General features: G+C 38.6%; 1 protein-coding gene across 1 annotated transcript; it reads left to right on the forward strand.

The window, feature by feature from the left end:
* Positions 1–2,984: 2,984 nt before the first annotated feature.
* LOC120012251 lies at positions 2,985–9,017 on the forward strand. Its single transcript, XM_038863588.1, has 2 exons — positions 2,985–3,242; positions 6,534–9,017. Exon 2 carries the CDS (start codon positions 6,844–6,846, stop codon positions 8,674–8,676), a length of 1,833 nt encoding a protein of 610 aa, XP_038719516.1. The 5' UTR covers positions 2,985–3,242; positions 6,534–6,843; the 3' UTR covers positions 8,677–9,017.
* The last annotated feature ends 9,251 nt before the right edge of the window (positions 9,018–18,268 follow it).

Below are 18,268 nucleotides of genomic sequence, written 5' to 3' on the forward strand. Positions count from 1 at the left end.
AAGGTTATTACACATGAAGAAGTCCCTATAAATGCCCATCCTTTCTTACTGGTTCCAACTCCTGCCTTTAGCTCTGAGAGGTTCGATCTTGCCCCTTCTTTTGTTGGCTCTTTTCCAAAATCTTTGAACTCTTTTTAATCCTCTTTGTGCTCTTTGTGGTTTTAAGCTTCCCTTCAAGCATACCCATGCATGGACTATCTATTTTTATACTTCTCCAATCCATCTATGGCCCACGAAGGACCCACAATATGGAACTTGGTTGGGTCACCTTTACCCTCATCTGGAGCACTTGTGAAAGAGACTTGGGATCCACAATTTCCTCTTGATCAATGAACAAAATGTCCACGTTGATAAAGCCCTCTTGTGTACCGCTGCCCATTTTTGGGATATGGGGACCAATTCTTTCCATTTCAAGGCTGGATTTATGAGCCCCACCCTCTAATATCTTGCCTTCATTATAGGAATCAAGTTTAAGGGTCTAGAAGCTAATAAAGCCATCGAGCCTCCTAAAAAAGCCTCATTCTCTTACCCAAAGGTAAAAGATATCTTCTACGCCTTTTGGCTAAAACTTTTACAAAAGACAAATACACAGTTTCAATAGAAGAGCATACCCGTTTGCTAGGCTCATGGGATAGTGTACTCCTTTGCTCCTATGGTCTTGGCGTTAGTATATCGGGTTATGAGATCGTTTATTGAATATGGCTTTGAGAGTTGTCTTGGCCCTCTTTGGATAATGCAGCTCTGGTTGTGGACCTACTTCAAGCCCTTGTGCCCTGAACAAAATCCTGCCTCCTCAGACCTAGATTGTTTTGGTTTGAAATTCAAAGGAGTAAAGTCTCCAGATCATAGCTTCAAGGACTGCTCCTCTTACTTCTATCAGGATTTCTCCTAGTCTGCCAAGTTTGCTTGGTTTCCCTTTGACCGGAGGAAGGCTTCATATTGGTTCAGTACTAATCCAAGTGACATGGAGATTGCTAAAAATGTTGATGTTGTTGTGCCATTGTGGATCAACTTCCTATCTTCAAGAGATCTTTCCTACCATTTCAACGAATCCCCTCACAACAACAAATGTGGGGTAGAGTACTACAATGCTACTCAACTGGCCCAGTAGTTTGGACTCATCCAAATGATTCTTCTGCCATCATATATTTCATAGAACAAATCCTTTACTGGTAGGGGCATGTGGTCAGCTGAAGCTCTCATTAGCATCTACTATGTGTCTGCTTCAATCCTGTATTCAGTAAGAATTTCTGCTTTCACTGAATGTCATTAAGCTACTCTAGAGTTTATGCACTAGTGGACTGAATTCGTGAACCAAAAATGCTTCCATGATCTGGAACAACTCCTAGCCATTGTTGCTCCTGACCCAGGGTTGAATGGTTCTGGTGACTCTGGTAAGCTCCTGAATTTTGTTGTTGCTGCATCCTGTCTATTGCATTCTGCAGGTTCTATTCAAGCCTCCTCCAAAGACAATGATAGCCAAGAAATGGACTATGTCGTGTCTATCAAAACTCCATCAACCCTTTAGAAGTTTGGAAAGATTGTGGCTGTGAGGTATGTGGCCAAAAGGTTTGGGGTTGGACAATGGTTGAGATCCTCCAAAAAAACTCTTCCCTCCACTGGTCCACCAAAGGTGGATACTATTCATAATTCTCCAGAGAATGTAGCTCTTCTATTTTGAATGAATTATTCTGTAAATTACTAACCTTGAGAGTAATCCTCTTGTGTCTTTTGCAGATTGATTATGATTGCCCTCATTCTCAAGCACCTGCTCCTCCAAAGAAAAAGAAAAGTACTCCATCTGTCACTCCTCCACGAGCTGTTGATGTCCAAGGCTTCCTGGCTATGCTTGCTAGCCAAACTCCAATCTCAGTTCCTCGAACTCCAATCATTGGGGATTCTAGTTCTATTGGTCGTAAACCGCTTTCTAAAGAAAAAATGACAGCAGCAAAGAAACTCTTAGAGATTCTTAGTGCCACTACGTGTAATACCCCGAACTTCCTTTCTTTTAGAAATTAGGTAGGACCAACATGTGTTGAGTATGTGTATATATATATATATCTATATATATATATATATATATATATAATCATTAGAAATTAATACCGAGTGATTTGGGGGGTGTACGAGTGGTTTTAAAACTGAAAATTTTTACTACAGAGGTAACCGTCCTAACAGTTTTTAGAAGCCTTTCGGACAGTTATAAAAGAAACTGAAACAGAGTGAATTTTAAGCATAGGTGTCCGGACACCTCCCTAAATCTGCACCCCGAGATTTGTTTAAAACACCCATTTTCGTGATTTCTTTCAAAATACCTGACCTAAACAAACCCTAAACCTAATTTTCTCTCAAATCCATGGGTTCCTACATCATTTGAGGCCTAAAGGAAGCTTGAATCCCTTCCCTCTACTTGTTTCTACAACCTTGGTAAGTTTCTTAAATCTAAAAGCTAGTATTTAAAGATTGGGTGATTTGGGATTCTAGGGTTTCATGGGTGTAGTAACCGATTTTTGTCCGGTTGAAAAATAATTAATAAAAACCAAAATACAAAAAAGTACAAAAATTCAAAATTCAAGAGCCTGTGTCATAGGCCCATATGCTTACAAAAAATTCAAAGCCTATTTCTTGGACCCACAAACGTGCAAAAAATCCTAAAGCCCATTTCTTGGGTCATAAGCCCATAAAAATTCAAACCCAAACCCAATACAACAAAACCCTAGAAAATATCTAAAAAATAGGAGAATTAAATAAATAATAAATAAAACCTTTAAAAAGGAAAGGTGACACCTTTTAGGTTTTTGCAAAAAAACATTGAAAAATACCAAAATATTAGTTTCTTAGGATTTCTAAGGAGAAAATAAATAGGGTTTGGGGGGACATTTTGGTAAAAGGAGAAAATAGGGTTTTATGTGGATATGGTATAAAAGAAAGAGAGCTTGTGGGAGAGAGAGGGCAGCCGCACAATTGAAGTGAAACAAAACAAAAACAAATTGTGAGAGAGCAAAGAAGGGAAACAGCCGCACAAGGAAAGAAAAAAAAAACAAAAAGAGAGAAAAGGGTGATAGCAGCCGCAGGAGAGAAAAGGAAAGCAAAAAACCAAGAGAGAAAGGGAAACCGGAGTGCAAGAGAGAAAGCCAAGAGAAAGGGACTGAAAGAAATTGTTGACAGTAGCGAAAGAAGGAGAAGGGAGAGCTGCTGCAAATCAGAGAAGAAGTAGAAAAAAAGGGGTTCAGTTCTTCAAGGTATGTAGGTTTGGATATCTTGGTATGCTGGCACCGTAATGCCCAATTTTGATGTTTGGGTTCACTGATTATTGTCATGCTTAATCGTTGATATTTGATGACTTTTCTGATTTGGATACCCTTGTTTTGGTTTCGATATTAATTTTGTTGTATTTGAATATGAATCTGGTTTTGATACTCTTGATCGTTCACTGTGTTAAACCTTGATGTTGATACTTGGCTTTGATTTTTCTGGTGTGAATATTGTCAGCTCATGGTGCTCATGTATGATATGATGTCCGGTTTTGATTTTAGCTGGTGGTCGTACGCTTGTTTCAAAAGAAATGTGGTTTGGATTGATATACTTATTGCTGGCTGTTTGGTTCTATAGGTGTCTGAAGGGTTTGTTTCGAAGGTTTTAGTTGTATGTAATTCTTTGAGTGTGGCTTCTAGTTGTAGAATGTTTTTTGATTGACAATGATGAAGTGTGAGTCAAAATGGTATTCAATGCCTCTATGATTATATTTGTAATTTGTGAAGAACGTGTATAGCTTGCTGGTCTGAATCTGAATCGGAAACCATGGTTATTGATGACATAAGAGTTGTGTGTATATATATATGGTGTGCGTGTATACGTATATGTGGCGTGTGTATAATATGGTGTGTGTATATATATATATATGTTGTATATGTGTTGGAATATGTATATACACCCGTTTGTATGTTTGTATATGTGTGTCTATATGTTTATAATGCATATGGGTATGTATGATTAATTTAATTTGAATTTCTATGGCATTTGAGTACCCATTTGACCCCATTATTTTTGTGTTTGATGTTGGGGCTTGAACCGGGCTTGATCCCACTTGGGCCGAAGGGCAACTTAGAGGACTTGGGCTAAAAGACATACATGGAGGAATTGGATCGGATTTGAGCATTGGCCTTCATGGGTTATATTTGTATTGTATTTGTATTTATATTTTATCATTTAGTTTTGTACATAATTGTAAAGTGTAAGCTTTGTAATAGTGTAGTAAAAATAGTGAAAAGTGCATACATGATATTTTAGGGTGCTAGAAGCATATAGACATTAGGAAATGATTTTTGTGAATAATGATTGCACTAGGATGCATGCTTAGGATTTTGATTTCTCACACTATGCCATGATGCTTAGATGTATGCTAGGATTGTTTGAATGCCATGAAAATAAATTCAACGCGTTAGTCATTAGAATTAATCCAAGCCGTCTCACTTTAATAAACACACCAAGATTAATTTACGGAACCATTATGTTTTCTTTGAATACCAAGGAGCCTTCAAGATATTGGGGTTCCATTGGCATTCATCCAAAACATTTGGATTTCGTGGACCCGGAAAGCGAATATGTTTTTAAGGATTAGGAAAATTTATTTAAGGACCCAAAGGGGGGTTTAAAGATATTTGGCCCGTCCGATGGGCCTTAAATGGATTCTTTCTTTTCTCATGAAGAACATAATTGTGAGTAAGGCTTGAATTGAATCTTTTTCATTGATTGTGGTCCTTTTTGGTGCATCAACCAAGTTCCCAAAAATCTCTTCTCCAAAACCATCAAAACCCATTCCAATGTTCCTATCTAAATAGCCTTTTTTCCAAATCATCAAAAACATCAAAACCCACTCCGATATGGACTTTTTCATCCAAGACCAAGTAAAACATTTTCGGCCAAGCCGGAAATGGCCGTAGTGATCCCGTGCACCTTTTTATTTCAACAACCACTTCAAGTGGAGTCTTTTATTTAACTTTTTCGGCCAAGCCGGGAATGGCCGTAGTGATCCCGTGCATCTTTTTTATCCAAAACCACTTCAAGTGGAATTTTTTATTAAATGTTTTCGGCCAAGCCGGGAATGGCCGTAGTGATCCCGTGCACCCTTTTTTTTTTATCAAAGACCACTTCAAGTGGAGTTTTTATCAAACATTTTTGGCCAAGCCGGGAATGGCCATAGTGATCCCGTGCACCCTTTTTTTTATCAAAGACCACTTCAAGTGGAGTTATTTAAAATATTTTTGGCCAAGCCGGGAATGGCCATAGTGATCCCGTGCACCCTTTTTCCTTCTTTTTTTATCAAAACCCATAAAAATAAGATTTTTAAAATCAAATCTTGGTCTAACATTAATGGAACATTTCCACCCATTTGATAATACATGATTTTCCGGGCATATGGAAAACTCATTAAAACATTTGGGACATACAATCATTCCTCAAAACAAAGTAGAGCCAAATAGGAAAACATTTTTGAAGGTAACCGTTTTCGGGAGTTGTGGGGTGCCTAACACCTTCCCCATGCTCAATAGACCTCCTTACCCACTTTTCTCGTAGACCAAAATGGATGTCCAATTGCATCCTAAAAATCAATTAGTGGCGACTTCATTGTTTTTTCAAGCCGGTTGCTTCAGCTGGCGACTTCACTGGGGATCATGGTTGTTACACCAAAGGGGTCGGGCCTTGTTGTCTTGGTGTTTTCCTATTTGGTTGATTTGTTTATTTTGTTGTATAATAGTCTTTCAACATTTTGAGGAATCTAATGTGTTTGTTCATGATTGTAGATAAAATAACAGGTTTTTGGTTTCATAAAATTTGAGTGCTTGAGTGTTTGTTAAGGATACGGGTCCTACTAGTGATTAGTGAGGGTTGATCTTTGCTTTTGATGGATTTTGTCCTCACGTAAGCAAGGAAAAACATCCTCCTGGATTGACGTCCCTTCAAGATATTGGGGGATGGGTTCCACTTCCAGATATGGGGTGTGAACTAACCTGATCCAGTGGCCTCTCGCGTAGCCGCGTTATAGTTAGACATGCCACCCATATGCACATTAGATAACCCTTAGATCTGGTTCGAGACCTTCAGAAGTTTGTAGGAACCTAACTTCTTTAGGAACAATGGGGGAACTCTCCTATCCTTGACTCTATTTATTTCTTGTATTTTTATTCTTCATTTCATCAAACCACACATGTACATCTTTTATACACTTGCCATGAATATGTTAGCCTAGGTTATGATCTTACACACTTGTTAATCATCCATACATGTCCATATATACTTGCACATCTGTTAAATCATGCATACATGTTCATATATACTTGTACGCTTGTCAATTATCTCTACATATCCATACATACTTGTACATTTGTTAATCATCCATACATATTCATATACACTTGTACACTTGTTAATTACCCATACATGTCCATATATACTTGCATAATTGTTAATTACCCATACATGTTCATACACATCTTATACTCATTCTTTTCGTACCCCCATACATTCACTAGGCAATTCTTTGCAATTGGACAAGAGGATGTTTGCGGAAGCAGTGATAGGAACCAGTGACATAAGACGAGACAGCCCGTGGGAAACTAGAGATGCGTTGGAGAAATTACAGGCAGAACTCGGAGATAGTTTAAAAGATGATTTACCATTGGGAATTGTTCGGAAGACGCAGTTTCAAGAACAGGCACCACCAAGGCTAGCGCAGTTTTGGGAAGCACAAAGTAATGAAGCACGCAAGAATTTTGGGAAATTTATGGACATATTGGGCATTTATTAACTGTCAAAACAGCTGTAACTCTTCTTCAGGCTGCTATGCATTACTGGGACCCTGCATACCGCTGCTTTACTTTCAATACAACAGATTTGTCTCCATTATTAGAAGAATATGGTCAGTTGTTGGGATATGATCCACATGTGAACAAGGTTTATAATCCGGGGGAGGTAACTGATGGAAGGAAGATTGTTCATCGATTTTTACAGATAGAGCATACCAGGACTCCTGGAAAGGATAAAGGTAATATTTGGGTGTTTCCAATTGACAGACTTATGGGTTTCGCTCAGGGGAGGTTTGCAACTCCAGAAGGGCAGATGGCTTTTGCTCTTGCGGTGTATGGAGCAGTGTTATTTCCTTGTGCAGGAGGATATGTAGAAAAGAATGTGATCAAATTGGTTCACCTTGTCAAGTATGGCACCAATCCAATACCTGCAATCTTATGTGAGACAATCCGATCCCTTAATCATTGTTGCATTCAAGGAGAAGGCAGTTTCCGGGGGTGTTCGCAATTATTAGGACTCTGGTTGGTGAGTCACTTGAAGTACCCAAAAGGAATTGGAGCTCCGATCATTATATTTGAAGATCACACCCGGATGCTTAGAGATCCTATTCAGAATTTCAAGATGGCGAGGATGCAATCTAATGTACCAGCTGTTGATGTGTGGAGACAATTCCTGGAAGAGTTAGAGCCGAAGGAGACATTTGATCGAGCAACATGGTACAAGCCCAAAGGTTTGCTTTACAGATGTGGTAATTACAACTGGGTGCCATTGGTGGGACCCTGGGGAGGTACCGATCAAGCACCAACAATGTTTTTACGTCAAGAGGCTGGCAATTTATGCACGCCAGTTACACATGGCTTGTGGGAGTTTGAATTCGCACATGGGGATGAGAAGGGGAAATGTCTATCTCACCAAGTGGTAGAAGCCTGGAAAAGGACCCATATAATGGAGCACGGAAGGCTTACTGTAGATTCGGAAGGGAAAAATCGATATGTACAATGGCTCCGAGGAAGGAAGAAGACTATTACCCAGTATGGCAGCTTTACCAGTACGAAGAGGAAGGAGACTATATCTTGTGAAAATGAAAATTCAAGTCTGGAAATACCATCCAATGAGATTAATGAAGTGGTGGACACCCTAATAGAAGAAAAGGTAGAAACAAGGCAAAATTCATGGAAAGAGAAGTATAGTAGATATAAGAACAAATGCAAAAAGCTGAAGAGGAAGGTCCAGGGGGAGAGGGAAGCCCGAGAAGCGGAAAAAGGACAGTTTGATATGTTGAAAAAGAAATTCTTGAAGCTGCAGAAGAAAATGAAGAAAAGAAAAGAGAATGATTTAGCAAAGCATAGCAGGACACAAGTGGAACTCCAAGAAGTGCAGGAGCAGATTCGGAAGCTAAATGAAGAGCTCGCATCTTGGAAAGAAGACGCTTATCAACTACAATTGCAGATGCATGCAGATAGAGAAGAGCAAAGAAGAATAGAAGCTGAGAAAGATGGATTGATAGAACAGATGAATGAAATGTTTGAAGTGAACCAGCAACAGGTGGAGGGGATCACAACTTTAAAGGAACAGAATGATTATTTTCATTCAATGCTGGAGGAGGTCCAACAAGAGCAGGCAAGTACCAAATTCAAAGTAAGGTTGATGATGAGTCGTTTGATGACCCTGTCAGATTGGGCTGAGGTTTATGAACGACGTCTGCAAAATTTGAGTTCCAACCCTGTTTTGGAAATGCCAGAGCTGACAAAGATATGGGCATTTTTGAAGAATTTGAAAAGTGACTTACAGGAGCTTCAGAAGAGGTTAAATGCAGTACAAGTAGGAGGTGCTTTTGTGGTTGAAATTTCGGTTATTCAATTGGACTGAATCTGATGGTTCTCATGTATGCTTTGAATGAATGAAATGAATAACAGGAGATTCTACTTTTAATTGTCTTGTCCCATTGCAAAGAATACTTAGGATTTTCACAAATAATAATCACATGCATGCACATTTTTAAAATAAATGACAACTAATGTCGTTTTTATACTGCACAGAAAATCATAAATAAGCATAGCGCCCAAGAAGCATCATTGTCACCCCTATCAGACTCGCTTTATGACAGTTTTGTGTATGAAGGGATGCAGAACAAGATAAGTTTGGCTGATACTGGGGTAGTTTTTGAAAAATTGCTATTTGAAAACTCGATTGATGTAACTGGGGCAATGCTCGCTAATATATGTGATCAGTTTGGAGAGTTTCAAGTTGCTATGGTGGAAGAGGAAGAGAGTTCAACTGCTAGACCTTGCTTTGTCATCTCGCGTCCTTCAAATTTCAAACTTGGCAACTGGACCAGTCTGGAGCTCCCAATATCTCTCAAGAATCTGCAAGGGTAATCCCGAGTGCACTACCATCGTGGGCCCAGCTCACGGCCTTCGCTTGGGTCTTTTTGTAATGAGCATGCTTTACTTTGCTTTCAATAAATTTTATAGTATGGCGATTGCATGTTCTATCTTTGTACATATTTCCTTTTTCCATGAAATGAGAGTCTTTTGATAGTTATCCATATTCATGTTTCTTCATTCCTATTTGAGTTTTTCTTCCCCATTCTCAAAGCCATTTTTATTAACTTCTTCAACAGGATTGAAAATGATGATAACGAAGATGACGAACTTAATGAACCAGACTTTGATGCACCCATTAGCAATGTTGAATCTGACTATGAAATGGAGGAAGAAATTGAGATTTTACCTGAAATGTTAAGACAAGTCAATCAAGAGGAGAAAATAATACAGCCACATCAAGAGGTAACAGAAGTTGTTAATTTGGGAACTGAAACGGAGAAAAAGGAGGTTAAGGTAGGAGCTGGCTTCGAAGGAGAAAACAAGAAGAAATTGATAGATTTATTGCATAATTACTAGGATGTCTTTGCATGGTCTTATCAGGATATGCCCGGTCTTGATACAAGTATAGTTGTTCACAAGTTGCCATTAATTCCAGAATGTACTCCAGTGAAACAAAAGTTGAGGAGATTAAAGGCAGATATGCTTTTGAAAATAAGAGATGAAGTGAAGAAGCAGTTTGACGCTGGTTTTTTAGCAGTGGCTAGATACCCTGAATAGGTGGCAAATATTGTACCTGTTCCCAAGAAGGATGGTAAGGTTCGGATGTGTGTCGATTATAGAGATCTCAATCGTGCAAGCCCGAAGGATAATTTTCCTCTTCCCCATATCGATGTTTTGGTGGATAATACGGCTAGACATTCAACTTTCTCTTTCATGGATGGATTTTCGGGTTACAATCAGATCAAGATGGCACCAGAGGATCGTGAGAAAACAACTTTTATTACCCTATGGGGAACCTTTTGCTATAAAGTCATGCCGTTTGGTCTGATGAATGCCGGTGCTACTTATCAAAGAGCCATGGTCACTTTGTTTCATGACATGATGCATAGAGAAGTTGAAGTATATGTCGATGATATGATAGCAAAATCCAAAGAAGGTGAAGATCATATTGGGAATCTCCAGAAGTTGTTTGATCGATTAAGGAAGCATCAATTGAAGTTGAATCCAGCTAAGTGCACATTTGGGGCAACCTCGGGGAAGTTGTTAGGTTTCGTTGTAAGCAGGAGAGGAATTGAGGTAGATCCTGATAAAGTGAAGGCGATCTTGGAGATGCCACCCCCTCGGACAGAAAAGGAAGTTAGCGGTTTCTTGGGAAGATTGAATTACATTGCCAGATTCATTTCACAGTTGACAGCTACTTGTGAACCTATCTTTAAATTGTTGCGTAAGAGTAACTCTACTGAGTGGAACGAAGATTGTCAGATTGCATTCGAAAAGATCAAGCAGTACTTGAAAAGTCCTCCAGTGTTGATGCCTCCTGTGGCTGGCAGGCCGCTTATTCTCTATTTGACTGTCTCAGATAGTTCGATGGGATGTATGCCTGGACAACATGATTCATCGGGAAGGATAGAGCATGCTATTTATTACTTAAGCAAGAAGTTTACTAGTTGTGAAGCAAATTATTCGATGTTGGAGAAGACTTGTTGCTCTTTGGTTTGGGCTGCACATCGACTTAGACAGTACATGCTTTATCATACTACATGGTTGATTTCTAGGATGGATCCTATCAAGTACATTTTTGAGAAACCTTCTCTTTCAGGGAGGATAGCTAAATGGCAGATGTTGTTATCAGAATATGATATTTTGTATGTCACACAGAAGGCAATCAAAGGGAGTGCAATAGCACATTATTTGGTGGATGGAGCAATTGATGATATTCAGCCAATGGATATGAAATTTCCAGATATTGATGTCATGACTGTGTCGATAGAAGAGGGGAATCAGAAGGATTTGGCAAAATGGACTATGTTGTTCGATGGTGCTTCTAATATCGTAGGATGCGGAGTCGGTGCAGCTTTGATATCACCTGAAGAGAATGTTATACCGTTTACAGCTAAGTTGTATTTCGAATGTACTAACAATGTGGCTGAGTATGAAGCATGTACAATGGGAATTCAAGCTGCTATTGATATGGGGATTAAGAGGCTACAGGTTTATGGTCATTCACAGTTGGTGATTAGGCAATTGAATGATGAGTGGGAAACCAAAGATGACAAGCTCATTCCATATTACCAGCATATCAAAAAGTTAGTCAAGTTCTTTGATTGGGTTGAGTTTGATCATATCCCAAGAGAGGAGAATCAAATAGCGGATGCTTTGGCAACTTTGGCGGCAATGTTTGATGTAGACCCAAAAGGGGAAGTGCAAGTGATTAAAATCGAGAGACGAGAAGTTCGAGGTTACTGTTCAAATTTGGAGGGAGAGCCTGATGGTAAACCGTGGTATCATGATATTCAGCAGTACATTGAAAAGAAAGCATATCCATCAGGGGCATCAGAGAATGATAAGCGTACCATCCGAAGACTGGCAGGATCTTTCTTCTTGAGTGGAAATGTTCTTTATAAAAGGAATGATGGGATAGTTTTCTTGCGCTGTGTTGATATGGCGGAGGCTAAACAAATTATGGAGGAAATTCATGAAGGAATATGTGGGACTCACTCCAGTGGATATGCAATGGCAAGGAAGATTATACGTGCAGGGTATTATTGGTTAACCGTGGAGAGGGATTGTATAAATTATGCAAACAGATGCCACAAATGCCAGATTTATGCAGACAGGACACATGGTCCCGTTAATCCATTACATGTGTTGACATCACCATGGCCTTTTTCGATGTGGGGATTAGATGTCATCGGTCCAATTGAGCCGAAGGCTTCTAATGGGCATCGTTTCATTTTGGTTGCTATTGATTATTTTACCAAGTGAGTGGAGGCTGCTTCGTATTATAATGTGACGAGTAGTGTGGTTGTTCGATTTTTGAGAAAAGAAATTGTTTGTCGATATGGAGTCCCGGAAAGAATTATTACTGACAATGGCACGAATTTCAATAGCAAAATGATGAAGGATTTTTGTGACCAGTTCAAAATTTATCACCATAATTCGACTCCTTACCGTCCGAAGATGAATAGGGCTGTCGAAGCGGCGAATAAGAATATCAAGAAGATCATTGGGAAGATGACAGAGAATTACAAAGATTGGCATGAGAAGATTCCTCTTGCTCTATATGGTTATCGGACATCAATACGGACATCTACCGGGGAGACGCCTTTCTCCTTGGTGTATGGTATGGAAGCGGTTTTGCCTATCGAAGTGGAGATTCCATCCATTCGAGTAGTTCTGGAGGCAGGATTGGAAGAATCAGAATGGACTCGAATGCGTTATGAGCAGTTGAATTTGATTGAAGAACGAAGACTAAGAGCAATTTGTAAAGGGCAATTGTATCAAAGAAGATTGATGAAAGCACATAATAAGAAAGTTCGACCTCGCAGTTTCAGGGAAGGAGATTTAGTGTTGAAGATGATCTTGCCGCCTCAAAAGGATCACCGAGGGAAGTGGACACCGAATTATGAGGGACCATATGTGGTGAAGAAAGCCTTTGAAGGAGGGGCATTAATTTTGACAAGAATGGATGGAGAAGAATTGCCTAATCCGGTGAATGCAGACGCCATCAAAAAGTATTACCCATAGCAAAAAAAAAAAAAAGACTCGCTAGATTGAAAACCCGAAAGGGCGGTCTAGGCAAAAATTAGAGTTAAAAAAAATATTAAAAAAAAAAAAAAAAAACTCGCTAGATTGAAAACCCGAAAGGGCGATCTAGGCAAAAATTAGAGTTAAAAGCTCGATAGATTGAAAACCCAAAAGGGCGGTCTAGGCAAAAATTAGAGCAATAAAAATCCTGTTGAAGTGAAAACCCCTCGTGGGCGCTTCAAGCAAAAATTAGGGAAAATAGAAAAGTCTCTACTAAAGTGAAAACCCTTCCTGGGAGCTTCAAGTAACATTGAGATCAGAAAAGGCGTGGAGAAAGCAATTACGGGGAATTGACAGAGGCCATTAAGAGGATTTGAGATGGGACAATACAGTGAATGACAAATAGCAAGGTTGTACACGGGTGAATTGGTTATGTTCAGGGGTATGCATGATGAGTCTGTGAAGGAGAAGCTTCATATGGAAGTAGTCAGATTCAATAATTGCAAAATGGGGGCACACAAAACTGGGGCAGTTTTGTGCGGAATCACAGTTATCTCATTTTATATCCTGTACAGATTTCTGCTATTTCCTTTATTTTTAACCCTCTTGAATCATATATATACTCGATCAGTCTCTCCTGTTATCTATTTATTCTAAATAAAACTCTCTGAGGTCATTCAGTTCATTTCTGAATTCCTTATTCATTGCTTGTGTTCTTCATGATTTTTATTGCTTATATATCTTTCCTTTAGAAATCTCGTGTAGTACAAGCATTGCCATACTATTGAATTTATTTGGAAGTTAAATAAGGTAATAAAAGAATCATGACAAGTGCATTAGGACATTGTTCTTAGCAGGAACCTGTGAGATTTTGGTGTTCTTGACTGTAAAGGAGCTAAAAGAAATTAAATGGTGCTAAAAGGCATGGTGGAGCCTGAGAGATTGTGGTGTTCTTAACTGTAAAGGAGCTAAAAGCAATTAAATGGCGCTAAAAGACATAGTGGGGTCAGAGAAATTTTGGAGCTAGAGAGATTGTGTTCGGCGTTAAAGGCATGTCGGATTTGATGGAAATCAGATGTAAACAGTAAATCGATGGAAAGATCGGACAAAAAGAGAATGAAAGATACAAGAATAAGCTTAACATGGCAGATTGAAGATAGGATGGAATCAAAAGATGCAGTCTTCTCATGATGGATGATTGCAGGATGAAAGGGTGGAAATCAGATATGAACAGTAAATCGATGGAAAGACCAGACAAGACAAAACAAGAATGAAAGATACAAGAATAAGTGTAACATGGTAGATTCAAGATGGGATGGAGGCAAAAGATGCAGTCTTCTCATGATGGATGATTGCAGGATGATAGGGGTGATGGTGCTTACGACAATTAACCAAAATCAAATTTTCAAAATGAGAAAAATAAAAGAAAATACAATTTTCTTCATGCATTCATACACTCATGGATATTTTCTTGCATAAATTCAAACAAACATTTTTGGCCAAGCTGGGAATGGCCGTAGTGATCCCATGCACTTTCTTTTCATCAGCCAAGCTGGGAATGGCTGTAGTGATCCCATGCACTTTCTTTTCATCAGCCAAGCTGGGAATGGCTGTAGTAATCCCATGCATTTTCTTTTCTCATCAGCCAAGCTGGGAATGGCTGTAGTGATCCCATGCACTTTCTTTTCATCAGCCAAGCTGGGAATGGCTGTAGTGATCCCATGCACTTTCTTTTCATCAGCCAAGCTGGGAATGGCTGTAGTGATCCCATGCATTTCAGTAGTCTCGTACGAAACTCGGTTAACTACACCTTTGTCTGTCTTTTATTTCATTAAAAACATACAAAGGGGGGCAGCTGTAGTAACCGATTTTTGTCCGGTCGAAAAATAATTAATAAAAACCAAAATACAAAAAAGTACAAAAATTCAAAATTCAAGAGCCTGTGTCATAGGCCCATATGCTTACAAAAAATTCAAAGCCTATTTCTTGAACCCACAAACATGCAAAAAATCCTAAAGCCCATTTCTTGGGTCATAAGCCCATAAAAATTCAAACCCAAACCCAATACAACAAAACCCTAGAAAATATCTAAAAAATAGGAGAATTAAATAAATAATAAATAAAACCTTTAAAAAGGAAAGGTGACACCTTTTAGGTTTTTGCAAAAAAACATTGGAAAATACCAAAATATTAGTTTCTTAGGATTTCTAAGGAGAAAATAAATAGGGTTTGGGGGGACATTTTGGTAAAAGGAGAAAATAGGGTTTTATGTGGATATGGTATAAAAGAAAGAGAGCTTGTGGGAGAGAGAGGGTAGCCGCACAATTGAAGTGAAACAAAACAAAAACAAATTGTGAGAGAGCAAAGAAGGGAAGCAGCCGCACGAGGAAAGAAAAAAAAAACAAAAAGAGAGAAAAGGGTGATAGCAGCTGCAAGAGAGAAAAGGAGAGCAAAAAACCAAGAGAGAAAGGGAAACCGGAGTGCAAGAGAGAAAGCCAAGAGAAAGGGACTGAAAGAAATTGTTGACAGTAGCGAAAGAAGGAGAAGGGAGAGCTGCTGCAAATCAGAGAAGAAGTAGAAAAAAAGGGGTTCAGTTCTTCAAGGTATGTAGGTTTGGATATCTTGGTATGCTGGCTCCGTAATGCCCAATTTTGATGTTTGGGTTCACTTATTATTGTCATGCTTAATCGTTGATATTTGATGACTTTTCTGATTTGGATACCCTTGTTTTGGTTTCGATATTAATTTTGTTGTATTTGAATATGAATCTGGTTTTGATACTCTTGATCGTTCACTGTGTTAAACCTTGATGTTGATACTTGGCTTTGATTTTTCTGGTGTGAATATTGTCAGCTCATGGTGCTCATGTATGATATGATGTCCGGTTTTGATTTTAGCTGGTGGTCGTACGCTTGTTTCAAAAGAAATGTGGTTTGGATTGATATACTTATTGCTGGCTGTTTGGTTCTATAGGTGTCTGAAGGGTTTGTTTCGAAGGTTTTAGTTGTATGTAATTCTTTGAGTGTGGCTTCTAGTTGTAGAATGTTTTTTGATTGACAATGATGAAGTATGAGTCAAAATGGTATTCAATGCCTCTATGATTATATTTGTAATTTGTGAAGAACGTGTATAGCTTGCTGGTCTGAATCTGAATCGGAAACCATGGTTATTGATGACATAAGAGTTGTGTGTATATATATATGGTGTGCGTGTATACGTATATGTGGCGTGTGTATAATATGGTGTGTGTATATATATATATATGTTGTATATGTGTTGGAATATGTATATACACCCGTTTGTATGTTTGTATATGTGTGTCTATATGTTTATAATGCATATAGGTATGTATGATTAATTTAATTTGAATTTCTATGGCATTTGAGTACCCATTTGACCCCATTATTTTTGTGTTTGATGTTGGGGCTTGAACCGGGCTTGATCCCACTTGGGCCGAAGGGCAACTTAGAGGACTTGGGCTAAAAGACATACATGGAGGAATTGGATCGGATTTGAGCATTGGCCTTCATGGGTTATATTTGTATTGTATTTGTATTTATTTTTTATCATTTAGTTTTGTACATAATTGTAAAGTGTAAGCTTTGTAATAGTGTAGTAAAAATAGTGAAAAGTGCATACATGATATTTTAGGGTGCTAGAAGCATATAGACATTAGGAAATGATTTTTGTGAATAATGATTGCACTAGGATGCATGCTTAGGATTTTGATTTCTCACACTATGCCATGATGCTTAGATGTATGCTAGGATTGTTTGAATGCCATGAAAATAAATTCAACGCGTTAGTCATTAGAATTAATCCAAGCCGTCTCACTTTAATAAACACACCAAGATTAATTTACGGAACCATTATGTTTTCTTTGAATACCAAGGAGCCTTCAAGATATTGGGGTTCCATTGACATTCATCCAAAACATTTGGATTTCGTGGACCCGGAAAGCGAATATGTTTTTAAGGATTAGGAAAATTTATTTAAGGACCCAAAGGGGGGTTTAAAGATATTTGGCCCGTCCGATGGGCCTTAAATGGATTCTTTCTTTTCTCATGAAGAACATAATTGTGAGTAAGGCTTGAATTGAATCTTTTTCATTGATTGTGGTCCTTTTTGGTGCATCAACCAAGTTCCCAAAAATCTCTTCTCCAAAACCATCAAAACCCATTCCAATGTTCCTATCTAAATAGCCTTTTTTCCAAATCATCAAAAACATCAAAACCCACTCCGATATGGACTTTTTCATCCAAGACCAAGTAAAACATTTTCGGCCAAGCCGGAAATGGCCGTAGTGATCCCGTGCACCTTTTTATTTCAACAACCACTTCAAGTGGAATTTTTTATTAAATGTTTTCGGCCAAGCCGGGAATGGCCGTAGTGATCCCGTGCACCTTTTTATTTCAACAACCACTTCAAGTGGAGTCTTTTATTTAACATTTTCGGCCAAGCCGGGAATGGCCGTAGTGATCCCGTGCATCTTTTTTTATCCAGAACCACTTCAAGTGGAATTTTTTATTAAATGTTTTCGGCCAAGCCGGGAATAGCCGTAGTGATCCCGTGCACCCTTTTTTTTTTTATCAAAGACCACTTCAAGTGGAGTTTTTATCAAACATTTTTGGCCAAGCCGGGAATGGCCATAGTGATCCCGTGCACCCTTTTTTTTATCAAAGACCACTTCAGGTGGAGTTATTTAAAATATTTTTGGCCAAGCCGGGAATGGCCATAGTGATCCCGTGCACCCTTTTTCCTTCTTTTTTATCAAAACCCATAAAAATAAGATTTTTAAAATCAAATCTTGGTCTAACATTAATGGAACATTTCCACCCATTTGATAATACATGATTTTCCGGGCATATGGAAAACTCATTAAAACATTTGGGACATACAATCATTCCTCAAAACAAAGTAGAGCCAAATAGGAAAATATTTTTGAAGGTAACCGTTTTCGGGAGTTGTGGGGTGCCTAACACCTGCCCCATGCTCAATAGACCTCCTTACCCACTTTTCTCGTCGACCAAAATGGATGTGCAATTGCATCCTAAAAATCAATTGGTGGCGACTTCATTGTTTTTTCAAGCCTGTTGCATCAATGGGTTTTGTAGATTTGGGGGAAATTCTTTAAATTAGATGAAATTAGTGATCTAATAGGTTAATTTAGACTTGTTTATGATTGTATTGCTAGATTCTATTGTGGATTGGAGTAGCAAGCTTGAGTAGGTGAAGTTCAAGAATTTGGGAAGTTTTGAGTAAGAGAAGGTAATGAGTTCTTGATTTATTGGATTAATTTGTGTTAGATATGTGCAATTGAAGTTGTTTGTATATTGATTGGAGGATGGGTTTACCGAATAATAGGTTGGTTAAGGCCGGGAAAAGTC

The sequence above is a fragment of the Tripterygium wilfordii genome, chromosome 13, assembly GCF_013401445.1.
Source record: "Tripterygium wilfordii isolate XIE 37 chromosome 13, ASM1340144v1, whole genome shotgun sequence".
Lineage (NCBI taxonomy): Eukaryota > Viridiplantae > Streptophyta > Magnoliopsida > Celastrales > Celastraceae > Tripterygium > Tripterygium wilfordii.

Excerpts from the sequence above, each read along its gene's own strand:
- LOC120012251 (XM_038863588.1), top strand. The coding sequence starts at position 6,844 with ATGCATTACTGGGACCCTGCATACCGCTGCTTTACTTTCAATACAACA.